General features: G+C 35.6%; 3 protein-coding genes across 6 annotated transcripts; 2 read left to right on the top strand and 1 right to left on the bottom strand.

Annotated features, from left to right (window-relative positions):
• Window positions 1-5,161: 5,161 nt before the first annotated feature.
• LOC107717576 (N-acetylglucosamine-1-phosphate transferase subunit gamma) lies at window positions 5,162-8,713 on the bottom strand. 3 transcript variants are annotated; one of them, XM_016524385.1, is made up of 10 exons: window positions 8,459-8,713; window positions 8,198-8,252; window positions 7,978-8,100; window positions 7,154-7,237; window positions 6,975-7,068; window positions 6,717-6,831; window positions 6,548-6,630; window positions 6,348-6,470; window positions 5,628-5,709; window positions 5,162-5,359 (listed from the first exon to the last, which is right to left on the bottom strand). In XM_016524385.1, the coding sequence occupies exons 1-10, from the start codon at window positions 8,505-8,507 to the stop codon at window positions 5,277-5,279; spliced, it is 891 nt and encodes a 296-aa protein (XP_016379871.1). In that variant the 5' UTR covers window positions 8,508-8,713; the 3' UTR covers window positions 5,162-5,276. The 3 variants fall into 3 exon arrangements, with proteins under 3 accessions (XP_016379871.1, XP_016379879.1, XP_016379883.1); XM_016524393.1 differs by having other exon boundaries at window positions 8,541-8,712; XM_016524397.1 differs by having other exon boundaries at window positions 8,595-8,712.
• Window positions 8,714-9,200: 487 nt separating this feature from the next.
• Window positions 9,201-12,937, top strand: LOC107717598 (ribosome biogenesis protein TSR3 homolog). Of its 2 annotated transcripts, XM_016524407.1 has the most exons (6): window positions 9,201-9,558; window positions 9,737-9,944; window positions 10,499-10,692; window positions 11,821-11,988; window positions 12,090-12,144; window positions 12,499-12,937. In XM_016524407.1, exons 1-6 carry the CDS (start codon window positions 9,438-9,440, stop codon window positions 12,602-12,604), a joined length of 852 nt encoding a protein of 283 aa, XP_016379893.1. In that variant the 5' UTR covers window positions 9,201-9,437; the 3' UTR covers window positions 12,605-12,937. The 2 variants fall into 2 exon arrangements, 1 of the variants encoding a protein (XP_016379893.1); XR_001637326.1 differs by lacking the exons at window positions 9,201-9,558; window positions 9,737-9,944; window positions 10,499-10,692; window positions 11,821-11,988; window positions 12,090-12,144 and adding exons at window positions 12,181-12,235; window positions 12,337-12,391 and having other exon boundaries at window positions 12,499-12,571.
• A 5,094-nt stretch (window positions 12,938-18,031) lies between these two features.
• On the top strand, window positions 18,032-25,285 carry LOC107718133 (3-phosphoinositide-dependent protein kinase 1-like; the record flags this gene model as incomplete). The annotated part of the gene is made up of 13 exons (XM_016525114.1): window positions 18,032-18,085; window positions 18,178-18,220; window positions 18,338-18,475; window positions 19,519-19,663; window positions 20,279-20,376; window positions 20,509-20,584; window positions 20,806-20,874; window positions 21,760-21,856; window positions 21,937-22,110; window positions 22,207-22,436; window positions 22,525-22,582; window positions 23,553-23,705; window positions 23,789-25,285. Coding segments are annotated over 13 exons (1,449 nt in total), but the record flags the coding sequence as incomplete, so codon positions are not given.
• Window positions 25,286-26,741: the final 1,456 nt, after the last annotated feature.

The raw sequence follows: 26,741 nt of genomic DNA, 5'->3' as shown, positions 1-26,741 counted from the left end.
GCCGTTGTTTACAATACAACCGGAGCACATGCCGCTGAGGAGAGGGGCGGGACGTTTAGACGCGCACTAGAGGCGGCTTAGCCAATCACAACACACTGGGCTAGCTAACCAATCAGAGCCCATCGCCTATTTCTGAGGGCGGGGCTTCATAAAAGCAGGAAATGATCAGCCCGTTTCTCAGAGAAGGGACAGAGCGGTGTAAAATAAAGGTGAATTATGTGAAAAATAATGCGTTTTTTTTTTTTTAAACTAAGCATTAACATGCACCCCATAAACACAATCAAGCTTAGAAAAAAAACCAGTGAACCACCCCTTTAAGGTTTTTTAGATTTTATTTGATGTAACAAAAGTTTAATTTTAGTGGAAAAGCATGAAATGTATACAATAATATTATATATAAAAATATATTTGTTATACATAAAGAAATGTAAATTATTGCAAATTAAAAAACATTTTAAGTGGCATTACAAAAATATAATAAATGTTCCTGTAAAGCCTGTATGTTGTTAAACTACATTTAAACTTGTATATTATATTATCTGTACATTTTTGTTACCGATTTAGTGATTTTGTGTTTTTTATCAGAATAGTTTTTTAAAAATATCTATATATAGTTGTAAATTGTTTTATTTTATTTTTAGTTCTACTTATTTTAGTACATCAAGTTCACTTACACTGCATTCAAGAGATATACTTTTTCACCGAGGCCTAAAACTAAAAATTAACTAAAATTTCAAAACTCTTTTGCTGTCTTCAGGAAATGTAAATCTAGTTAAACAACTAGTGCTTTTCCCTCACATTTACAACAACAGCAAGAAGTCGTGTTTTGGCAAGCGTCTGAAAGCCCAAATACATAATCTCACCTCTGCGTCGTTACGCCTGTTTCTCCTTTCATTACGTTTTCTCTTCATACTTTTTGTCCTAGTTTAAGTTGCCGTCTCCTCACTTTATCCAGGTCGTAATCATTATTATTATTATTGTTATAAATATAACAATAAAAATTATAATTATAAACATTTTATTATGTTATTTAATTACTTGTTTTTATTAGTGTTATTATTATAAAGGTTGCACATAATAATAATACTAATAATATTACAATATTATAATTATTATAAAAGTGGCACATAATAATATTAATTATTATTATAAAGGTGGCACATAATAATAATAATAATAATTATAATACAATAATCTGAATTAATACAAAAATTATATTATACAATTAATATAAAATTATACAATTAATACAAAAATTGTATTATTAAAATATTTTTGCTAAAATGTTTCAAAATATATTTACATAAATATATTGCCTACCAATACATTCTTTGGTCATTTTTTGTATACTTTTTAAAGTATATTTAAAAAAAAAATCCATTCACACGTCACATGTGAAGAAAAATCTTATTTGTTGTCTATAACTCGTGTGAACATATAACTCAATTTAATAAAATTCAACAAGAAACATACTTCACAATGTTCCGAAAATTACAATATTACAATATATAAAAAAATTTAACATTATTAAGTCAGACACATTGTTTTTTTTATTATTGTTTTTGTTTTTATTACCTTGTATGTCCAAACCTGTCACTTATCATGAAACGAACAAAAACAAAAACATTTTCTAGGGATCTACACGAATCTCGTAGGTGACCTATTTTGATCTCAAAAAGGTGAGTTTTCACCGAAATGTGAGGAGTTTGCATCTATGGTCATTATAAATCCATAAGATTATTTTCTTGCCTCTGAAATACATTTTGAAATATATTTTGGTAGGCGGAAAATAAATATATTTTCAATTTCAAAAATATATTTAATTGAGCCTCACTGTTTACAAACATATATTTAGCATATATTTAAAATATAGTTTGGCCAGAAAAGAATAAAAATTGCCGCATGGGGTTAGTGGGTGAATTTGATTTAAAATTTAAAAAAAAGTTTTATGTATTTTGTTATATCTGTTTCTCTACCCTCTGAGGGCATATTTACATTTATGCATTTGGCAGACACTTTTATTCAAAGAAATATGCTGCGTTGAAAGAGTACATTTTTATCAGTTCATATATGTGAGTTTTGTTGGGATGTGAATGATCTTGTCATTTGCCGTGCGTAGATTAAAATTAATTAAAAAATAAAAATGTTAATTTGAAATAAAAATAGGCCTTTATTTAAAATACTATTTAGAATATTCATTTCTATGTATAAAATATGTCCTTATTATGCAGTTTTGTAATGTGTGAGAAGTAGGCTGTTCATATTAAAGGTTTACCTGATTTATTTATTTTTTCATGATTTTTGGTGAAGGGTCAATTAGACCCAGAATGTAACGTACCCAAAACCATACAGAATACCTTAGGAACTGCATAGCATGGACAAAAGCTGAAGGAGAAGTAAAATCGAGTTGTATTTGCTCTCGGGTGGGCTCGGATATCTCTGCGTAATTGGATTTTCTTTTTCACGGTCTGGTCATTTTCAGCTGAACTCTCTGAAGGTCTTCTCCTCTGCCTGTTTCGGCTTCTAACAAGATGCTTCTCTGCAGACAGTGGCTAGATCCTCAGACATTACATCTTATTTACAACCAAAGAGAACCTGCAGGCCTGACACGGATTGCTTGAGGGTTTTGTCTGAGCTGGATGTGGGCCGTTTGTTCTGCTAATACTGTCTAGTGATGGCCAGAGGAAAGGGAGACTTGGACAGGAGCAAATAATAGCCTGGAGTGTGTGAGAGAGGTATTTCTGTGTAAATGACAGTGCTATATTGGCTTGATGCTTGGCTTGTTTACACAAAGCAGAAAACTGGGCTGAAATGTGAAAACGACAGAGCTTTGGATCCTGCCATCTAGTGGTTCAGAAAGAGTTTATCAAATCTCAAGCTACCGGATTGTAGCAAGTACGAGTCATGGTAGCGAATCGGTTCGTTCGGACAGTTCATTTTAACGCGGTTGACAGATTGATTCATCAATCAAACGAGTCATCACTCAAAAGAGTTCCCAAACGAGGTGTTCGTTTTTATAGTAAAATACATTTACGCTTTACGTTTTTGAATGGGTTATTTAAATTATGTTCCCGCCAAAAAGGTGTACTTCAAATGTGCTCCTTCAGTCGAAAGATTTACTATCACTATTATAATTTAAAAAGTTCCAACAACGTTTTGTTCACGAATCAAACCTCAATACTGGATCCACACGTTCCCAGAGCAAATCAAAGTTATGAATTCAAGTCTCTATTCTCTGCGATTTCATAATAAAACAAGGCTAGCCTAAACAACTAGCTTTTGGTTTTAAAGGTACATCAATTTAGAAATGTAGGCTATTATACTTCTAATAATATAATAATAATGCAAATATTCAGTGTTGGGGAAAGTTACTTTTAAAAGTAATGCATTACAATATTGCGTTACTCCATAAAAAAGTAACTAGTTACGGTGCTTAGTTACTTTTTATGGAAAGTAATGTGTTACGTTACTTTTGCGTTACTTTTAAAAATATGGACAGGGCTTGCTTGTTTGTTTTTAAAATAAAAAAAGTTATATTTTTGGCAAATATAAAAGCCTATTCACACGAAAAGTGAAATGAATAAGCCTCAGGCTGAAGGGAAAGTAAATGTACGTCCGTACAGTAGAATGCAGAAGAAGAAATTTCAACACACTTCAGCAATAAAAAAAGACACAAATGTTTGTCTAGAGTAATTTTTGCTTAGTATGGTTGAACTGGATCATCGAAGGACAGAAGCAAAAACATTGGTTAGAGATGAATTAATTCATATTCATATTTATTTTGAACTACAGTAACATCTTCTGATTTCTCTCAACATGGGGACAGGAGAGCTGTCAATAAATTGAAAAAAAAAAAAAAGTAACTTGCGTTACTTATTTGAAAAAGTAACTCAGATATTCTCTTGTAAATTAAAAAGTAATGCGTTACTTTACTAGTTACTTGAAAAAAGTAATCTGATTACGTAAATTGCGTTACTTTTAATATATTACCCCACAACACTGAATGATGAATACTCACATGAGATGAAGACTCCATTCATATTAGTGGCCTTGAAAAAGCTGGTTCGATCTACATGAAGGGTGGTCCGCCCTTATGGCAGCTGCCATGTTGAGACTGTTATTGAAACTTTCAGTTGCAGAATAAATTATGGGTGACAAATACACTTGTGATTAAGGCTAGAGTATTTCTACCACAGCATGGAGAACTTTTATGTGAATCTACATCCATGCCAGTAGGTGTCAGTCCAGTTCAAGACACTGTTTTACTGATTAGTAAATTAATTAATTAAATTAAATAACACCCACAATCCAACTAAAATACAAAATAAAATCCCACCCAACTTTTATTCATGGAATACCCTGAGTTAAGCCCTGTTCACACCAAGGACGATAACTATAAAGATTAACGATAAAGATATAGTTCTAAAAATCGTTCTCAATATTAAAGAATAGCAGGGTCCACACCACAACTATAACGATAAAGACAAAGAGAAATGGTATCGTTGGAATCACTTTCAAAACGATTTTTTTTTTCATCTGATGAACGATAAAAAAAGCTGGAGAATTTAAAGTGACAGACGAGCGTGCGTTTAGAATAAACAGACGATATTGTTCGCTGGTGTGGACTCTAATATCGTTATCGTTATAGTTATCGTTCTTGGTGTGAATGGGGCTTAACTCCATGTAATATAATATTTCATGTTAACATATAAGTCTGGATAATAAAATTAGCTTGCAGAAAAATACACTCACTATTAGTTGAGCCAACGTTGCTCAGGGGTTGTTCGTGCAGTTTTTCTATGTAAACATGCACTAGACAGATGTTTTTGACAGTTGCACTCATGTCTTTTTTAGTGTCCCGCACATAACACTGCATTCTAAAGATGCAGCGCCCAAGTTGCAAAAAGTTAAAACTTGTAAGAAGGTCATCTTGCATCTCATGTTTTATGAATGGAAAAACACATTGTGTGTGAATGGCCCCTCAGGCTGGTCTTGATGTTCAAACAACAAAGCACGATGTTTTCATAGTACCACAGAGACGATGTTTTTACGCAAACAAAAATGCAAAAAAAAAAAGAATGACATGCCATCACCTTTAAAAACTGATAGCACAACAGTATCATTGTAATTTCATAAAATATTTCATAATACATAAATACTTTATTTTTCATAATACATTATCAGGTAAAATTTAAAAATCACTAAATACCATTATCTCACAGTAGCATTATTTTCCTGAATGATTAGCCGTATGTTCTGTGATCCTGCTGGGCATCTTAGTGCAGATCAGCGATAAAGCCAGTGTCGCCGCGGAGGTGCTGGTCCTGGACGGGTGAGGGACCCTGATCCCGTGTCCTGCCTGAAAGAGCAGGAAGAATTTAACTGCTGCACTTAACCTGTTTGAGCACCAGTAATGCACCTTAAAGGGATAGTTCACCCAAAAATGCTAATTCTGACAGAATAAATGACTTAGAATTATTGAACTATCCCTTTAAGGTCATCAATAAACGTCTTTTTGTGAAAAGTTTAGTTATCTTTTTTAAGATAAAGAAATGATTTGATACATTCAGTCATTTTAAGTAACTTTTTGGTGTTCACTGAGTCCATTAGATGAGCACGTGTCTCACCTGTTGTCGTCTGGTAGGAGATGTTATGTTGTGTTAAGAGTGATTGTAGCCGCTCTATCTCAGCTCTCTGCTTTTCAAAATCCTGTTAAAATAAACACACATGCTGAAAGCACGCGCAAAATTGAAGCCGAGCGCAGAGCACGTGTCCTGCACAAAACATTTAGACCTAAATTTAAGATTTATGAATTTTACATTTGTATTACACGGTTAACAAACTGCTAAACTCAATGTGATGCATATTTGTCAGTCATACATCAATGAAACGGGTACGATTTCTGTAATAGTACTAATAAGCTGAATGCATTTTTTAATAGGCAATAACCAGGTTGTATATATTTATCATAATTAAATCCAATTGGTTTCAAACAACTCATGCATTTTAACTGAACATTGCTTGTTCCACAGTTAGCCATATTTTAACCATGTTCATACTTTTTAGATGAATAAATTAAATTGTTTTTACAAAGAACTGATTCTAAGCAATGTGAATAAATGCAATTTGAAAATATGACTATTTTAATAAAATAAAATAAAATATAAACTACGCCATGATTTTTTTTGAGTGCTTGAGGTGAGTGCTACCTCTTTCATTTATGTATGACTGATTAATATTCATCACATTACATTTATTAATCTGTTTGAAACTGTTCGGATGGACATGTTAAATGCAACTCAAATACATAAATCTTAGATTTAGGCTTGAATATTTGTCTGTCTGACTTGTGTGCACTGCTCCAGACTCAGATGTGTGAGAGACGTCGTGCTCTTCTCTGGTTTCGGCTGTTGAGCTTTTCTCAGGAGACCAGCCTCTTCAAACAGCTCCTTCAGCAGCTTATTATAACCCTAAACACACACAAACACGTATTATTATGATGTTCTCAGATGCATGAAGATTGTAACATTATGTGTTTGTTTGTCACCTGTTCTGTGATGAGATCTTCATATCGAGCTTGAGCAATTTCATCCCACTCCTTCTGTAACGCCTCACTCAAAACCGGATACACTGAAACACAAGCGAACAATCAGACAAGGCACATTGTAGATAGGTGTTAAACTAACTAGTGGGTTCGTTGATTTTCAAAGACTCACCTAAGAGGGAGTGTGAATGGCAAACTAGTGGCGTCTCAAACGTCAGAGAATAAACACACGTCTGTGGCTCTGAAACACTCGCCAGTTTGCTGCTATTCCCACAGACCAGGAGAACCTTGAATATAGACATAACATCTCAACATCCATCACACGTCACCATTTACTGGCAGAAAACCTGCTTCCAGATACAGCTACATTCGTAACGTATCCATAAACTCACATTACAATGAACACATAGAGTGTAGATGCAATAAAGACCTTGGTCTGTCTGTTCTTGTTTCCGCATGAATCTCCTTCTCGCATCCACATGCCAGTAAATGTGTTATTCTGAATCTCCCATTCCTGCCAAATACTACACACACACACCATTTCACATAATACAGTTTATATTTAGTTAGCTAAACTAAATAGAACAAAGCTTTTATAAAGATCGTTACCCCAGTATACCGCTGTATGCGTTCCATCTGAAACTCTGTTCATGCTGAGTCACATTATGAAATGGACAAAACACGTATTTGTATCTAAAAAAAAAGAAATAATAATCGGTTTCTTTTAATTGCACACAATTACTTACTTGTTTCTGCTATGGACTAAAAAAAATAAAACAGGTAACTGCGACTTTTTACGTGACAATACTGACTTACATCCCGCAATTACAAGTTATAAACTTGTAATTGCAAGTTTACATCTCACAATTCAGAATTGTGAAGTCGCAATTACCTTTTTTATTTTTTCATCCTGTGGCAGAAACAAATGCCCTGATCTGATATTTATGAAATATACCATAACAAGTACACAGTTTTCAGTTAAAATCCATCTCCAAAGCACAGGAACCTAATATAGGTTCCTATGGAATCCTATGGCATAGGAACATAAACCACATTTCAGTGTGGTTTTATAGTTTTCACTTGATACCCAGTGGATTTAAAAAATAATCATAAAAAAATAATATTTACATTTTAGTTAGGAAAAAAATCACAAAAATTGTACTAATTTAAGATGCTTTTTTTTTTTTTTTTTTTAACTAGGACTAGGTGTTTGAAACCAACACACAAAACAACTATTGGCTAAAACAAGCATTTATGTAATTGAATTTTTGGCTCAAACTTATTTATCGAGATGCAGTCCCTGTGACAACTAGCCCCGGTCTCTTTTATATGTAACAGTATAGAAGAAGAATCAAGGAAAGGTGTATATGAAGCTAATATACTTTTTAAATACAACTTCTCATAGTGTTTAAAGTTGTGCAGATGTTACTGACGTGGCTTCAATGTAGTTGTAGCATTTCCCTGCCAGTCTGTGCAGATGTGGAGGTCCAGACACTGGAGATGGGCTGATCTTCGCCTGCAGTCGACTAATCTGAGACACAAGCTGATTATTCAGCCTGAAAAATCAAAGTTAGAAGAATATGACGAGTCTGTTGTATGAATGCATCTTATATTTGATCTGAAAAATTTCATAGGGTTTGCTGGAAATCTCACCCAAATGTATTAGGTTCCTCCACTATCTTCATCTTCCCTCCTGATGTGACAGCCACTGAAAAAAACACCACAAAGTGGACACTGACATTATTATTATCAACTAAGCACCCTAAAAACAACATGAAAAAATTGTATGTAAAGCAAATAAGGAGGCCTTTGTGAACAAACACATTGAACAGTTTCAGTTCCGCATTCAACAACACTGTTTTGATCAGATGATCTAATCATGCAATAAAACAAGACTCAATCTATAACGCTCACCCAGTGCTGTCAGATACAACAGGCACAATTTTAAATATACACACTCCATAACTCTTCAAATCGTGGGTTTCTGAGTATTTACATTTCTGTTTGATCTCTTTTCTGTCTGTTCATGTGACAGAACTAAAAACATTACCGAAGCGAAGAGCTCAGCTGCGGAAGATGATGTTATGTTTTATGAACTTGATACGTGTAAAATGCAGCGATTATCGATGCAAGACATACTATTTAATAGTTTTATCAGATACGCAGATATAATTATATTTAATTGCCATAAATGTGTCCCCTTTGTTGCTTATATTAAACACAAAGACGATATATATATATATATACACATAATAATCGATAAAGTAAAAACGGAAGAGGACTTTTATTTAGGCAGAATTTCACTCCGGAAATGTCGAATTATATTTTTTGGTTTACGGACATCGCCGCATTTCGAACATTCACGAACGTTTATATATATATAAACGTTCGTGAATGTTCGAAATGCGGCGATGTCCGTAAACCAAAAAATATAATTCGACATTTCCGGAGTGAAATTCTGCCTAAATAAAAGTCCTCTTCCGTTTTTACTTTATCGATTATTATGTGTCTGTTTTGTATAACTCGTTCATAGTATTGAACTGAAAATTTTAATTTGTATTGTATAGCCTCAATTAAATCAATATTATATTCGTATTGATGTAATTTCAATAAATTTGCGTATTTTGTGCTTTGTTACAGTAACAGCCATGTTTATTACGTCACCGTGTTTTGGCCTCGAGAAACAGCGTGTCGGAATGAAACTTTGGGATTTGCTCTAAAACCTTATAAATTTATGTTTATGCCGTTCATGCCATGATTCAGCGTAAAGTAGATGCATTATTGGTGTGTTTGTAGGATGTAAGGTGGTTGTTATAATATAGTCAAACCATACACGCGTGTGAAAGTTAAAGTTATTGCTAAAAACAAAAGTAAGGTGGACAAAAGTTCAGACATGGGACGTAAAAAACAGGGTAAATGTGAGCGACCCGTTCACAAGGGCAAAGACACACGACACAGGATGAAGGGGAAATCATTAGAAACTTTCACAGAGGAGATGCATGAGGCTCTGCAAGGTCTGTGAAAGAAGTGTGGTGTCAGTTTGGATGAACATATGGATGGATGTAATGTTGTCATTTTATTGAAACATATGAACTTAGATTCATGTCATCAAGTGAATTACTCTCTTTAAATTTCTGTAGTAAAGCTTGACAGACATGAGTTATGAATATTGAAGTTGTGTGTGTGTTTCAGCCAGTGAGGATGCGGATTCAGAGGCGGCAGGAGGTGTGAAGTTGCCCTGTCAGTTGGCCATGTGGGATTTGGGTCACTGTGACCCGAAACGGTGTACAGGACGGAAGCTGGCCAGGAAAGGGTTTGTGCGCTGCCTGCGACTCAACCAGCGCTTCAATGGCCTGATACTCAGCCCGATGGGAATCAAATACGTTACACCTGCAGACAGGTGGGCCACAGCAAGCATTTTCACAAAATCATTATTTGCTTTGCTTTATAAAATCCATCATTTTTTTCCCAAATCTTACTCAAAGATGGATTCAATTCACCAAAAGTGACAGAAAAGTTACAATTTCAAGTAAAGAAGACAAATATCATTTGATAATAAATGCTGTTCTTTTGAACTTTCTATTCATCAAAGAATCGGTTTACAACAGTAATAATAATCAGAAATGTTTCTTGAGCAGCAAATCAGCATATTAGGATAATTTCTGAAGGATCATGTGACGCTGAAGACTGGAGTATGATGCTGAAAATTCAGCTTTGCATCACAGGAATAAATTACATTTTAAAATATATTCAAATAGAAAACAGTTATTTTAAATTGTAATAATATTTCAAATTTTTTACTGTATTTTTGATCAAATTAATACTGCCTGGTAAACATAAGAGACTTAAGAAATCGTACCGACCCTAAACTTTTTAATGGTAGTGTAGATAAAAATGTTAAAAAAACACAAACATTTCTCTCAGTTCTTAACCTATAATATTCTTCATTTCCAGGGAGATTGTGGCACAGGGTGGTCTAGCCGTGATTGACTGTTCATGGGCGCGACTTGAAGACACGCCTTTCAGCAAAATGATTGGCTCACATCCGAGGCTTTTGCCGTACTTGGTCGCAGCAAATCCTGTAAACTACGGAAAGCCATGCAAGCTGTCTTGCGTTGAGGCTTATGCCGCCACTTTCTGTATTGTGGGTAAGCAGATCTCAGCTATTGGTTTCTCTGTTGCTGCTATCGTGTGTGGGTTTTGTATGTCTGTATGCTATTTTTTTTAACTTTCATTCATGAAAGAATCCTAAAAAAATGTCACTTCTTTCACAAAAATGTTCATGGGCGCGACTTGAAGACACGCCATTCAGCAAAATGATTGGCTCACATCCGAGGCTTTTGCCGTACTTGGTCGCAGCAAATCCTGTAAACTACGGAAAGCCATGCAAGCTGTCTTGCGTTGAGGCTTATGCCGCCACTTTCTGTATTGTGGGTAAGCAGATCTCAGCTATTGGTTTCTCTGTTGCTGCTATCGTGTGTGGGTTTTGTATGTCTGTATGCTATTTTTTTAAACTTTCATTCATCAAAGAATCCTGAAAAAATGTCACTTCTTTCACAAAACTATGAAACAGCACAACTGTTTTCAGCATTGATAATAATAATAAATGTTTCTTGAACAGCAAATCAGCATATTAGAATGATTTCTGAAGGATCATGTGACACTGAAGACTGGAGTAATTATGCTGAAAATTCAGCTTTGTGTCACAAGATTAATTTACATTTTAAAATATATTAAAATAGAACATTTTAATTCTAATGATTTTTTACAATATTACTGTTTTTACTGTATTTTGGTTCCAATAAATACATCCTTGGTGAGCAGAAGACTTCTTTAAAAACATAAAAAATCTTAAACTTTTGAACTAGAGAATGTTTTGTTCTATTTTCATATGCTGCAACTACTCCGACAAAATATTATCATGGTAATAAAACACTTCATACCTTAATAAACACCTCATACCTTGACAAAAGCTACTTGTTTTGCTGAAACTAATAAACAATGCTTAAATGAGTGTGCAGTTTTACTTTATTGAATAAAACACTTTACAACATGGTTTCATTAGTTAATATTAATGTTACTGTTTTTACTGTATTTTTGATCAAACAAATGCAGCCTTGGTGAGCATAAGAGACTTCTTTTAAAAGCATTCAAAAAATCTTATTGACCCCAAATTTGTGAACAGGAGTACAGTTTAATAGCAGCAGCTGAGATTAAATTGTGCAAATTTGCTAGATGTTGACATGTGTATGTGTGTCTATGTGATCATGCATCAGGATTTCGTGACCTTGCTGTGCTCCTGCTGAGGAAGTTTAAGTGGGGTTTGGGATTTTTGGAGCTGAATAAGACTCTTCTAGAGCGTTATGCATCCAGCCAATCAGAAGAGGAACTACTGGCTGTGGAGAAAGAGTTTCTCAGTGCCGCCCCTCAGGAAGAGGATATAGGTAGAGTTCATGCAATGATTTAATATAGTCACATTTACTGTAAATGTTTTGAAAATACTAACTTTGATGTTTTTGTGTGTGTTTTTAAAAAAAAATTCCAGATCCTTTCGATGTGGACTCAGGAAGGGACTTTGTGAATCTCAACAGACCAGTCCAGTGAGACTGTTTTTTCTCATTTTGTTATAAACTTGACTACTGGCTGTGGAGAAAGAGTTTCTCAGTGCCGCCCCTCAGGAAGAGGATATAGGTAGAGTTCATGCAATGATTTAATATAGTCACATTTACTGTAAATGTTTTGAAAATACTAACTTTGATGTTTTTGTGTGTGTTTTTAAAAAAAAATTCCAGATCCTTTCGATGTGGACTCAGGAAGGGACTTTGTGAATCTCAACAGACCAGTCCAGTGAGACTGTTTTTTCTCATTTTGTTATAAACTTGTGTTTAAATGTTAAAATATTTAATTTCAAATTGAAGTCAGTTGAAGTGACCCATGTGGGTTTGTACACTCAGGGCTGAGGATGATGACAATGACGAGACATCAGAGGAAGAAGATGATGGTGAGGAGAAAGAACAGAAGAGTAAAGAGGAAGATGATGAAAGTGATGAGGAGTCTTGAGTTGTGTAATCTTAAAATGAAACATTTGGGGAAGAAGGGCGTTCAGTGACTGATTTACTAACATTGACCTTCACTTGACATGAGCAAACTTCTGTTTTTTCAGTGTTTGCAGATGGTTGCAGTCAGATATGGAACTAGTAAGTTAACAAAACAGTAATCTGTTACTGATGTCATGATTTCAGTAAGCAACTTCCCAAAATACTTTTTATAATGTGCAAAATGTACTATTTGTTCACGAGAAGAATCTTCTCAAACTGTAATAACATTTATTATAGCGAAAAATGTTGACTGTTGTTTATAAGCAGACTGAAATGTTTAAATAAATATTTAAATGGCATTTGCTGCATTTGAGTATAGTTTACTAGGTGTATTACTAATTGGAGTTCCACTTTTTTCAGTCCAGCCTGTGTAAAAAAACACACACACAACTTGATCCTGGAGAATTAGTTAATTACAGACCGATCTCAAATCTACCTTTTCTGTCAAAGATACTAGAAAAAGTAGTATCCTCACAACTGATCTTTCTTAGAGAAAAATGGTATTTGTTAGGTTTTCCAGTCAGGATCTAGACTGATTCTTGTGAACACTTTCATGGCACACCCGGAGCCTGTGTAAAAAAACACACACACAACTTGATCCTGGAGAATTAGTTAATTACAGACCGATCTCAAATCTACCTTTTCTGTCAAAGATACTAGAAAAAGTAGTATCCTCACAACTGATCTTTCTTAGAGAAAAATGGTATTTGTTAGGTTTTCCAGTCAGGATCTAGACTGATTCATAGTACTGAGACTGCTCTCATCTGAGTTACAAATGACCTGCTCTTATCATCCGATCGTGGTTGTATCTCTCTATTAGTGCTACTTGATCTTAGCGCTGCATTTGAAACTATCAACCACAACATTCTTTTGAATAGACTAGAAAATTATGTTGGCATTAGTGGAATTGCATTGGCATGGTTAACATCATACTTATCTGACCATCATCAATTCATAGCAATGAATGAAGAAGTATCAAATCATTCACAAATGCAGTATGGAGTACCACAAGGCTCAGTACTAGGACCGTTGCTTTTCACGCTTTACATATCATCAGGAAACATGGTGTTAGCTTTCACTGTTATGTCGATGATACTCAGCTCTATATTTCTTTGTGGCCCGACGAAACATAAAACTAACAGAATGCTTAGCTGATATAAAAAACTGGATGCCTAGCAATTTCCTACTGCTAAATTCTGAAAAAACAGGTGTTAATTATCAGATCAAAATCCTCTGCATGTAATAATCTAGAACACTGTCCTGCATTTTTCCATCTCGAAAATATATCTAAATTACGACCTATGCTCTCAATGTCAAATGCAGAAACGTTAATTCATGCGTTCATGACCTCAAGGTTAGATTATTGTAATGCTTTAATGCTTTATTACTCTGCACACTTAATAAACAAACTCCAGCTGGTCCAAAATGCAGCAGCTAGAGTTCTTACTAGAACCAGGAAGTATGACCATATTAGCCCAGTTCTGTCAACTCTGCACTGGCTCCCTATTAAACATAATATAAAATCTTGCTAATTACTTATAAAGCCCTGAATGGTTTAGCTCCTCAGTACTTGAGCGAGCTCATATCGCATTATAGTCCTTCACGTCCGCTGCGAACTCAAAAATCTGGCCATTTGATAATATCTATAATATCAAAATCAACTGTGGGCGGCAGATCCTTTTCCTATTTAGCGCCCAAACTCTGGAACAATCTACCTAGTATTATTCGGGAGTCAGATACTCTGTCAGTTTAAATCTAGATTAAAGACCCATCTCTTTAACCTGGCATACACTTAACACACAATCACATTTCTGTCATTCAAATCTGTTAAAGGATTGTTAGGCTGCATTAATTAGGTCAACAGGAACCGGGAACACTTCCCATAACACCCGATGTACTTCTTACATCATAAGAAGAATGGCATCTACGGGGATCAGCACCTAGAGATGACCTCTACAGCCCTGAATGTCAGCGGAGACCATGTCAACTAGACGAACCCTAGAGACAGATCCCCTGTGAAGACCTCATCTGCCATCGGCACAAGATCACGAGAACCAGGCATGTCCTCTGCTCAGTCTGACATGCGTTGCAGCCTGGAATTAAACCACATCATGCTGGATTCGTCTGGCAAGAGAAGAACTGGCCCCCCGACTGAGCCTGGTTCCTCCAAAGGTTTTTTTTCTCCATTTATGTCACAGATGGAGTTTTGGTTCCTTGCCGCTGTCACCTTTGGCTTGCTTAGCTGGGGACACAATTTCTGGCAACATTGTTGACTTGACTGCACAGACACTATTGGAAGAGAACTAAACTGATCTGGACGATGACATTAACTGATAAACTGACAGACTTTAACTGATAAACTGACGGTTTTCTATTGTCCTCTTGCATTATCAGCACACATTTTTCCTGTTTAGCACTGTTAAGCTGCATTGACACAATCTGTATTATATAAAGCACTATATGAATAAAAGTGCCTTGACTTGACTTGTAATTTAATGAATTTACATGTAAATCTATTGGGGCCTATTACCATATGCATGCATTATTGTATATACTACTCTAAAGTAAGGGTTTTCAATATTTTAGATGCCACGGATCCCCAAAAATGATCATCCCCGTCTGAGGGGCTCCCATCCTAAAATGTAAAAGACAGACATCTATATATTATCGTGTATAAAGTCCCAATTTATACTGTGAAACTTTGTATTATACATGCTAAAAATATATATTTGTATTAAATATTTAAATAGTTTTCTACTAACTATAGCTTATTATTTATAGTTTATTTAATAATTGTTTTATCAAATTAATTTAGTTTTTTATCCATTTATTTTTAATGTTATTTTTTTTAATATTTAATGTTTTCTACAAAATATAATTTTATTTGTATTACTAAGCTGTTCATTATTTTTTATTTATATAATTTTTGTATTTGTATTTTTATTATTGTATTTATGTATTGATTTACATTTTTTATATAGTTTTTCTCTACATTTTCCCTAGACTTCAAAGAAAAACACGACATTATCATGGTTCATTTCCAAAGACCATGATATTACCATGAAACAATGATATTACTATGGGGTCCAAAAAAAACATGCTAAGCACGTTGTGTTATGGGAATGTTATAGCAATTCAAATATGGGTGATATATAATACAGATCTGCTGATCAGTTGCAAAACCGCTTCCATAACACTTATATCACATTGATCCATGGAATTTTGGGGGGATTCGCCGTTTGGGGGCGCACGGTATTTTTGCCCTCTCGACTGCAGTAAGGTTGTTGTGGCGTGACGTCACAGCCGTAATACGAAGGCGCAGAGCGGGCGGCCATGATTCCAGTCTCCACAATTATTTAATCCCAAATAAATTACCCACGGAAATCTTCCATGGCAAGAGCCACGAGTCAGATCGTGAGTACCGCTGGCGTCTCGGGAGCGCGGGCTCGAAGCCGCCTCGCGCGCGCTGCTTGTAACGGCGTTTTTTAGGGGGGTGGCGCGGGACGCTTGCGACCCGAGTCGTTAGTTTAGCATGTTAGCGTCGTTAGCCCGCTAGTCCCCAAAACAAGCGCAAGTCTATTAACCAGGAAGTGTCAACTTTTGTTTCTTATCGTAATTTACACAGGGATTTCTGAATGAATTATTAGGCCCGATGTTGATATTTTTAAAAGAACAGTGTGAGAAAATGCTCATATTGTTGTGTGTTAGCTCTGCGAGCTAATTCTGTCAACAAATGAAGTTGCTTGTTTTCTTAGCCGTTAGCCTGACCGCTAACTCACGACATAGGCGTTTGGTTTTGCCCGTCTTAAACCTGCTCTAAATGTACGTAAATAATTTTTATTTCTAAGAATTGTTTAAGTGAGCATCCAGGGCTTGCACTTGGGTCTCTGATAAACTACACCGTTTTTGAGTCAGTAGCGCTTCTAGCACAATCGCCTCAGGTTGTTTTGCCTCATTTGCGTCTCTGTTTGCTGTCAGTTTATCATTATAACCCATACGTTATGGAATATTAGCAGCATTATATATCTGTAGCTGTTTATTAACATGTCCGTGTTATCCTTGACTCATTTAGGTGTGTTATTTCTACTGAAAGGAACCGACTCAAGAGTTGCGGCCTATAAAAGTGGCTTAGAGATTTGTAAAGTTTCACCTCCTCAAGTGCTTTTGACAGTCGATTATTACCATGTATAACGTTATATAGATCACTAGACTAAGGCATAACCCTTATGAATATGATTGGTGAAGTATCAGGCTCATTGGTGGGTCATTTTGTTCATCATATTAAACTGAGTATGTAGCTGGTATAGATGTATTATATGCGTTGATCTAGCAAAGTAACTTTGGTCTGTAATTATCAATATTACATGAGCCTCTTTGAATTCTATGAATTAACATTGTGGAGAATAGGTTGCAAAGAGCAGGTAAGGGTAGTTAACATGATTATTGCTGGAGGATTGACTAAAGTTCTTGTTGACGTGTGACTCATGTTTTATAGAGGTGTTTTCAAGTTCGTTAGTGTAGGAATGCTGATTATGAATAATGTGAGCTGTAGTTACAGGAAACTAGTGATTATTATATACAGCAGTGTGAGAGAAAGACCTTGCATATAGATTTACAGTGCTTGTTAGCACCCTTTTTAAGAATTTCACAATGAGATCCAGTATAATTTAAGCAGAGACACAACTTTAAGTAGTTTAAGAATAATTATATATTATGAGAACTGTTATTGGATGCTCTTGAACTCATAAAATCTGTTTTATACAGTCAGGATGGCACTGTTTTCAGTTATCAGAAGCTTTACGTGTAATCATTTGTGTTCTAGGTGAGCCCAGAATTGTTAATTATCAATATCTAAAGTGTTAATACATAAACCATATGCTCTTATCTTGCTTAAGTTAGGCTGTTTGCTAGCAACTATGTCATTGCACTTAACATGAATTTACTGTAATGACATCACGCATACAAGCATTACATCAGATTTAAAAACATTTTTTTAAATGAAAGCAAAATATGCATTTTTAAAGATTTTAGCATTTTACACACATATACATACACTATGTACTATATTAATTTTGAAAAATAATTTTAGCATTTTTATAATTTTATTTTATTTTTTTAAATATTTTAAATCAAAATCAATATAGTTTATAGAATATTAATATATATTAACTTTTAAGCATTTTGTAAAATTTAGTTTATATATTCTATAAACTAATATATTGAAATATAAAAAAAAAATAAAAAAAATATTGTCATTTAAAATATTGAAAATGCTAAAAAGTTTGAACTGTCATAAAGTATGCAGTAATTTCATCAAAAACAGTAGTTGAGTAATGTGAGAAATACACTGACTTTGTCTCTCTCTCTCTCTTCAGTATGATGTTGCAAGAGACCCGAGGATTTCCGATTCGGCAAAATATTGGGAGAAGGCTCCTTCTCTACCGTATGACATGCACACGTCAATGCACATCTGATGTACCTTAGCTAGTATTACTCCTTTAATGCATTGACCTTTGCCGTTTTTGCTGCTTACAGGTTGTCTTAGCAAAGGAGCACTCAACGGGGAAAGAATATGCAAGTAAGTCATTATACCATCAGACTGTGGTTCATATGCATTCGATTTATCACTATTACGTTTGACATGGACTATCGGATGTGAGCCTGTACTGAAAATTGTTGGCGCATGTTTCAACAGTTAAGATCCTGGAAAAGCGCCACATAATGAAGGAGAACAAAGCACAATATGTCAAGAGAGAACGAGACATCATGTCACACCTGGATCATCCGTTCTTTGTCAAGCTCTACTTCACCTTTCAAGACGAGGAGAAGCTGTGTATCCTTCTCACACACACACACACACACACACACACATAACTAGTGGTTGAGCAATATTGATTGTCCAGTTTTAATATCTATAAAGCACAGCAGGGTGGCTGTCATATTTACCTGAAAATTTGATAGAAATATTTAACTGTGTTTATTTTTACTATGTAATATATATTAGGGCTTCTCTTGATTTATTAAGCATAATTGTCTGCGATATTTGCCCCCTGGTCATTTATCCTGAAAACATTTTAATTTGGCATTTGCACCATCTTAAATTGTTAACAAGCCACTACAAGCTTTCTTGGTTATGGTTGCAGATTTGAGATGTGTATGTGTATATTGAGATATCTTTTTTTGTAAATCGATACATTTTCTGCCTAGTGGTTTACTTAATATTCCTTTCCCTGGCAACCATGCGCACACGCTCTCTTTACATTACGGAAAAGGTGCAGATGAGCTGAAAACTCTGGCAAACATGTCATTTGGAGTTTAGTGATATCCAATGAGATATTATGATCAAATATAAGTTTAATACAGACAGTCTGTTTTTTTTTTGCACACCGTAGTTTGCACTGTTTGTTATGACTTAATCTGTGAGCAAACCATGCGAGTTAATGTTCTCTTGATTTGTGCTTATGTGAAAGTGCAATAATTAATTAATTCTGGTGCTATGTAAAAAAATTATCCGTTATTTTGCAGCCCTTTATATATGTGTGTATATATATAATATTTATTTTACAACATACATAAACATATATCATCATAGAAAATATTATATATAGTATTATATACTACACAATATTTTTTGTGCAAAAAAGGTGCCTTCTCCCAATATTTTATTGTGTAATATAATATACAAAATATTTTATATATGTAAATTAACAAGATGTGTATTTTTTGAACGGTCACAAATGGGCACTACATTCAATGGCAGTAATCTCAAAATGTTGACCAATTAATTGGCTTGGCTGATGGCAATAAATTACTACACAAAACCTCTCTAATGTCATCACTGCATTTAATCGAATGCTTTCCTGAATGCACTGTCAGATTTTGGATTGAGCTACGCTAAAAACGGCGAACTGCTGAAATGCATTCGAAAAATAGGCTCGTTTGACGAGACCTGCACACGTTTCTACTCTGCTGAGATAGTTTGTGCTCTTGAGTACTTGCATCAGAAAGGCTTTATCCACAGGTCAGTAGCTTTGTTTTTAAGTTGTTTGTCAATCACTTTTTTATGGCATGACATTGATTTATTGAGATATTGTATTACTGTGGTTTTGTTACAGAGATCTGAAGCCGGAGAATATTCTGCTCAGTGAGGAGATGCACATTCAAAGTGCCTTCTCCCAATATTTTATTGTGTAATATAATATACAAAATATTTTATATATGTAAATTAACAAGATGTGTATTTTTTGAACGGTCACAAATGGGCACTACATTCAATGGCAGTAATCTCAAAATGTTGACCAATTAATTGGCTTGGCTGATGGCAATAAATTACTACACAAAACCTCTCTAATGTCATCACTGCATTTAATCGAATGCTTTCCTGAATGCACTGTCAGATTTTGGATTGAGCTACGCTAAAAACGGCGAACTGCTGAAATGCATTCGAAAAATAGGCTCGTTTGACGAGACCTGCACACGTTTCTACTCTGCTGAGATAGTTTGTGCTCTTGAGTACTTGCATCAGAAAGGCTTTATCCACAGGTCAGTAGCTTTGTTTTTAAGTTGTTTGTCAATCACTTTTTTATGGCATGACATTGATTTATTGAGATATTGTATTACTGTGGTTTTGTTACAGAGATCTGAAGCCGGAGAATATTCTGCTCAGTGAGGAGATGCACATTCAAATAACAGACTTTGGCACAGCCAAACAACTGTCCTCTGACAGCAAACAGGGTAAACACACATACATTGCATAATGTGCAGTAGAGTATCATCCTCTGACAGTGTAAACATTCATACAGAAGTATCCTCTTATGATAGTGCTTTTACTAAGTGATATTGTCATTCTGATGTTTCCCCCTGCAGCAAGAGCAAACTCATTTGTTGGTACGGCTCAGTACGTCTCTCCTGAATTACTGACTGAGAAATCTGCCTGCAAGAGGTAAACACGGCTGATGAATATTTCATGGTGTGCAGTTGTAATGCTTTCATCAGTAATGAACAGGACCTAATTCAGAGATGCTGTTTGTTGCTGTGTTTTTGAGGTTTTTCTTCTAAATGCAGGAGACATTGTGTGCAATAACTAAGCAAGACCAAGAACAGGGGTTTATTTGTGCGTTTGGCTGAAGATACTTGTCCTAACCGTCTTATTTCTTGTTGTAGTTCGGATCTCTGGGCATTAGGCTGCATCATCTACCAGCTTGTTGCTGGTTTGCCACCATTTAGAGCTGGGTGAGTTTACTTTCAGATGTGTAAAACTACTTATTTTTTAAAATGGTCTCGGTGATCAACTAATTGAGCCCTGTGTAATTAGACTGGTTTCAGATTTCAAACAAATATGTTTTTTTTTATGGTGTGTTTACATAGATGCATTGTTGCGTTCATAACAGCTTGATGAGCAACATAGAATTAGAGTTTCAATTTTATTGTGCTAGTAACACTTTTAATAAGTTTTTAAATAAGATTTCCTTCAGAAATCATTCTAATATGTTGATTTGCTGCTCAAGAAACATTTCAGATAATTATCAATGTAAAATAGAAATCTTTTGTAACAAATGTTTTTACTTTCACTTTTGATCAATTTAATGTTTTTGCTGTATTCATTTCTTTAAAAAAAAATTGTTACTCATCCTAAATTTTTACAGGAGTGTACATAAAGAGAAAAATGAACACTTTTAATAAGTTTTTAAATAAGATTTCCTTCAGAAATCATTCTAATATGTTGATTTGCTGCTCAAGAAACATTTCAGATAATTATCAATGTAAAATAGAAATCTTTTGTAACAAATGTTTTTACTTTCACTTTTGATCAATTTAATGTTTTTGCTGAATAAAAGTATTCATTTCTTTAAAAAAAAATAGTTACTCATCCTAAATTTTTACAGGAGTGTACATAAAGAGAAAAATGTCAATATATAGCGTAATTAATAAAGAAACAGAATGCAGACATGTTGCAATAATTACAGTGCATTTTGTCAGCGCAGAACGCTTATTAACCTCACTAACTGACTAGTTGGTTATTGGGTGATCATGACCCATTCCTAACATCTGCTTTGTCCATGTGATGAAGTTTAAGTCTCCAGTCACTAATCTTTGTTTTCTTTTAATCCATCACAGGAATGAGTATCTAATATTCCAGAAGATTATAAAACTCGAGTACGAGTTTCCTGAGAAATTTTTCCCCAAAGCTAAAGACCTTGTGGAGCAACTTCTGGTCAGCCTTATTTAGTCATAAATGTTTGTTTAGAGTGTAGGTGTGGATCAGCTGTGCACTCATTGGTGTCTTGTTTTCAGTCGCTGGATTCATGCAAGCGGATTGGCTGTGAGGAGATGGGCGGCTACGGGCCGCTGAAGTCCCACCCTTTCTTTGAGACAGTTGGCTGGGATGATATACATCTGCAAACTCCACCCAAACTAACGGCATATCTGCCCGCCATGTCTGAGGATGATGAGGACTGCTACGGAAATGTGAGTCAACACAAGCAGCTCACACAGAGGTCTGATTTTCTTCAGAGAATATGAAATCTAAAGTATTCGTAATCTCCTTTTCTCGTTCATTTTCAGTATGATGATCTCCTCAGCCAGTTCAGTTGTATGCAGGTAGCACAGCCTGGTCACGCCCCTTTAGTTCCCTTCACAGGAGAGACAAGTAAACCTACATATAACCCCTCTCCAAGTGTGGATCAGTTTATACATATTCATGAGCTGGACAGTAATAGCATGGAGCTCGACCTACAGTACAGCGAAGAGGAGAAACGCATCCTACTGGACAAGCAGAGTGCTGCAAACCCATGGTACACAAATAAAAAGTCTTTGTATGGGACTTTCTAACCTTGCATGCCTTCTGTAAGCATTCTGTTCTTTTGTTTTTTTTCTTAACAGGCACCAGTTTGTGGAGAATAACCTCATCTTAAAAATGGGCCCAGTGGACAAACGCAAAGTGAGTCACTGTTTGTAAGAATATGTAATAAGCAAGATTTAGATCCAATTCTTGAACAAATGATTCTTATGATTTGGTTCTTTTTAGTGAATCAAAACCATGACCAGTGTAATCCATCCACTTTACAAAATTTATTAATTATTTATTTAATTTTTTTAGTTTGAATGAGTGAATCAGAACGGTGGAAGTATTCCATCTAATTTCCGAACAAATGACTCTTATGATTCAGTTCTTTGTTTGTAGTTAATCAAAACCGTGTCTCCAGAGTATTCCATCCAATTCCCAAGTGAATGACTCTTATGGCTTGATTCTTTTTAGTAAATTAAACCCATACAGCATGACCAGTGCAGTCCAATTGAATGACTCTTATGATTTAGTTCTTTTTAGTGAATCAAAACTGTGTGAACTGTGTAGTCAATCAAATTCCCTAACGAATGACTCTAATAATTTGGTTCTTTTTTTAGTCAATCAAAACAGTGCAATCAGTGTAGTTCATTCAACTCCGGAATGAATGATTTAGTTCTTTTAAGTGAATCAAAACTATACAGCAAAGCAGTGTAGTCCATTCAATTACGGATTCTTAAGATTTGGTTCCTTTTAGTCAATTAAAACCACTCAGGTTGATCATAGTGTTCTATCCAGTTCCTGACTCTTATGAATTGATTTGTTTTAGTGAATCAAAACTATACAGGACAACCACTGTAGTTTCACCAGTTCCTGAAAGAATCACTCTTATGATTTGGTACTTTTTAGTAAATAAAAACCGTGGGAAAAAAGTATTCTATTCCTATTTGAATTAAAACCACACCACACGATCATAGTATTCCACCCAGTTCCCGAAAGAATGACTCCTATGATTTGATTATTTTTAGCAAATCAAACCACACAGCACGTCCAGTATCTTACTTGAGTAAAAATGTTGAAGTGTTTTTCTGTTTCATCGTGTTTTCCCCTTTGTGTAAATGTGTAGGGTCTGTTTGCACGGAGGAGGCAGTTGCTACTGACTGAAGGTCCTCACTTGTACTATGTGGATCCGGTCAATAAAGTTCTGAAAGGGGAGATTCCTTGGTCACCTGAACTACGGCCTGAAGCGAAGAACTTTAAAACCTTCTTTGTTCACACGGTAACTACAATCCCAATTATCTTCTCATACCACATCTGCGGGTTTTAAACCAGATGTATAACGACCACGCTTTGCTCCTGTAGCCAAACCGGACATACTATCTAATGGATCCAAGTGGCAATGCTGACAAATGGTGCAAGAAAATCCAGGAAGTTTGGAGGAAGATCTACCACAAACACCAGAGCCCCAGCCTATAGGACTACAGGACTACAGTGCTTCCCGCCCCCCTTTGGCCACACCCCCCACAGCCCTCCAACCAATCACAGAACAGGGACACGCCCCTGTAGAGACATCTCTCTCCAGCTATATATTGTCTTTGTCTCTTCATATATCAGTCCCGTCACTCCCAGGTACTTTCTCTGTTCGGATTCAATTGTTTCGCGCACCGAGTGTGGAGTCTTTACAACCAAAAGCAGCAAGGCCATAGTCAGCATGTCGTGTCGTGCAGGCAAGCCATAGATAATCACACGTTTAAATGATTACGCAAGTCTTTCCATCGATTTCAAGCGATGCAAGTAACGAACACTCAAAATCATGCAATCTCCACCTGTCTGTTGCGAAACAAGCACACATTGTTCTTTTCTCGCTCGACGCTCACACATTAAGCTCCTTACCTTCAGATATCTAAATGGGAGTGTGTCGCTTAAGTCTGCGTTTAGAGTTAAGGCGGGTCCTTTTACCCTTATTGGCTACAGTAGCTGGTCTTGCTGATTCCGATTGGAGGATGTGGTGTCGAACGTCTCCTCAGCATGTTCACGTTACCTTCAAATCGCAGGAGACGGCACCACACCGCCACAAAAGCCACATGGGTAATGTGGTTAATTCGCCGCCCCTTTGGCTCCATGCTAAAAGCACGACTGAGTTTAGCTGTTTTCCTTTAAAGCGCTTGCATTGTGCCGGTATGCATTGCTGATTGGAGGCTAGTGACGGAGGGGCAATCTGATCGTGTGTGTGTGCGTGCGTTTTTGGCTCCTCTCATTTGGCCGTTTTTAACAGGAAGTCCGTGGACTGAGTGAGATGACAGACTGAGTGTGTGCGTGAGTGAGTGCGTCTTCCTGATCGGTAACAGATGACTGTGATGTACAGTTGATGTAATATTGCAAATGGGAGGTGAGTAAAGAGGTGACTCTAGGATCCAGGTTTTGTATTTTTATTCTTGTATAAGGTTATTGGGCCGCTCCGTTCTGGCCTGGCTTCTGTGTTATTTAAATTCTAATATATGAAAGCATATTTGGATTGAAGTCATGTTCCAGGGCCTTGCTGTGTATGTATTGAAAATGTAAAGCCTTTGAATGTGAAGAATTATTGTAAACTATGATATTTTACAGCTTTTGTTTTCTTACTATATCATATACATTTTCTATTTGCGCAGTGATTGGCTCATTTCTGATAATTTAATGCCTGTGTGCGCACGGCCCCACTTGTCTGTGTGTGTGCGCGTGCGTGTGTCTGTGTGTGTGATACGGTGTGTGTGTGCGTGTGGGGCCCTTGTAGGCAATGTGTGTATTCTTCTTGTCGGCCTTTTGTGCTCGGCAAAACCTAGAACTGAAATAAAGCATGTAGGGTTTTAGGCCAACAAACACAGTCTCTTTGTGTATCTTCATGTGTTTGAATAGTATTTATTTTTATTTTAAAGTTTTTTTTTTTCCCCCCCTGACAGTCAAAAGAAAAATGATTTCCTGCATAAAGGAAAAAAATTAAGCATACTTTTATAAATGTTAAGAACATCTTAATTTTCCAAACAATCTTTTTGCTAAATATATTTTTTATTTTAAATATATATAATGTGTTATTTACAAGTCAGATTCACAAATCGTGAAATCAATCAGACCCCCACTCATTAAGAGTGTCACTAATACCTGTATGGAAATCTGAATCTGCCGCCCTCTATAGTAAACACATGGAATTTCACATTTGTTCCTGCAGCCTTCCAGTCTAATATATGGGCTTTGTCTCAAAGCCAGTGGGTTTTTGAGAATCACAAGCATCATATGATGACCAATAAAGGTTTTATTACAAGTATTGCACCCGTAATGTAGAAAAAAAGAGGCTGTTTAGATGGGCTGCTCACTTTTTAAACACAAATTTGAGCCACATTTTAATTCCCATGAGTTCAAATCCGGATATTCTTTCTGAAATCTGTAGCATTAAAGGAGTAGTTCACTTCCAGAATGAAAATTCTACCATCATTTACTTACCCTCCACTTGTTCCAAACCTGCATGAGTTTCTTTCTTCTGTGGAATACAAAAGAAGATGTTTTGAAAAATATTAGTATCCGAACAGTTGATGGGCAGAATTTTCATTCTGGAAGTGAACTATTCCTTTAATAAATCCAAATCTTTGCGTCGAATCGGTTCGTTCGGACGATTCGCTTCAACCTAGCTATTCACAACCGAGTTAAGAATTCACCGCGCGGTATTTTACGTTCATTTTATTGTAAAATCGCTGTTTAGGACTGTGTTTTCACTATTCGGTTTAATAAATTGTTTTGAGTATTGTTTTTTGTACTAATATTACTTCTGACAGCAATATTATTAATATAGGGTGAATTCGGGTAATCTGGGACATTTTTTGCAATTTTGACTTCTGCGATTTATTTCGATATCTATCTAACACATTAGATCAACACATTAGACTTTTCTGAAATCCCTAAGATGTTTTCTAACCACACCAGAAGAAAGAATGAAAACTAAAACACATTTTCAACACTTTAATACATATTTTGTTGCTTGAATAGATCACAAACATAATTTGACAACAATTAGGAACATTGTATTATTTATGACAGATTTATGTCCTTAACATTAATCTAGTCAGGATCCTATGTCACTGACCTTGTCATGCACTTCCCAGGGGAGCTTCTTGATTGACAAGTGCCCCGCCCCTTTCTGTGGAATCACCCCAATGAAGTCATGTGATTTCAGTCACATGACATCTATGCTAAAATTATAGTAAAAGTCCTGTTGACTAAATTTTGTTAGAACAGGAAATAAACACACTGGAGTTTAGGTGTCCCAGATTACCCGAATTCACCC

This window comes from Sinocyclocheilus rhinocerous, unplaced genomic scaffold, assembly GCF_001515625.1.
Source record: "Sinocyclocheilus rhinocerous isolate Xijiao unplaced genomic scaffold, SAMN03320098_v1.1 scaffold1694, whole genome shotgun sequence".
Taxonomy (NCBI): Eukaryota; Metazoa; Chordata; class Actinopteri; order Cypriniformes; family Cyprinidae; genus Sinocyclocheilus; species Sinocyclocheilus rhinocerous.
Note: the sequence above shows the minus strand (reverse complement) of the source record. Positions and strands in the feature narration are given on the sequence as shown.

What these genes read in the sequence shown, in the direction of transcription:
- LOC107717576 (XM_016524385.1), bottom strand. Translation starts at nt 8,507, where the DNA reads ATGGAGTGTGTATATTTAAAATTGTGCCTGTTGTATCTGACAGCACTG. An exon ending in GTTGTATCTGACAGCACTGG is followed by an intron (nt 8,253 to 8,458) that starts GTGAGCGTTATA and finishes TGTTTTTTTCAG; the next exon opens with TGGCTGTCACATCAGGAGGG. An exon ending in CTCCTACCAGACGACAACAG is followed by an intron (nt 5,360 to 5,627) that starts GTGAGACACGTG and finishes CTGCTCTTTCAG; the next exon opens with GCAGGACACGGGATCAGGGT.
- LOC107717598 (XM_016524407.1), top strand. Translation starts at nt 9,438, where the DNA reads ATGGGACGTAAAAAACAGGGTAAATGTGAGCGACCCGTTCACAAGGGC. An exon ending in GATGCATGAGGCTCTGCAAG is followed by an intron (nt 9,559 to 9,736) that starts GTCTGTGAAAGA and finishes TGTGTGTTTCAG; the next exon opens with CCAGTGAGGATGCGGATTCA. An exon ending in TACGTTACACCTGCAGACAG is followed by an intron (nt 9,945 to 10,498) that starts GTGGGCCACAGC and finishes CTTCATTTCCAG; the next exon opens with GGAGATTGTGGCACAGGGTG.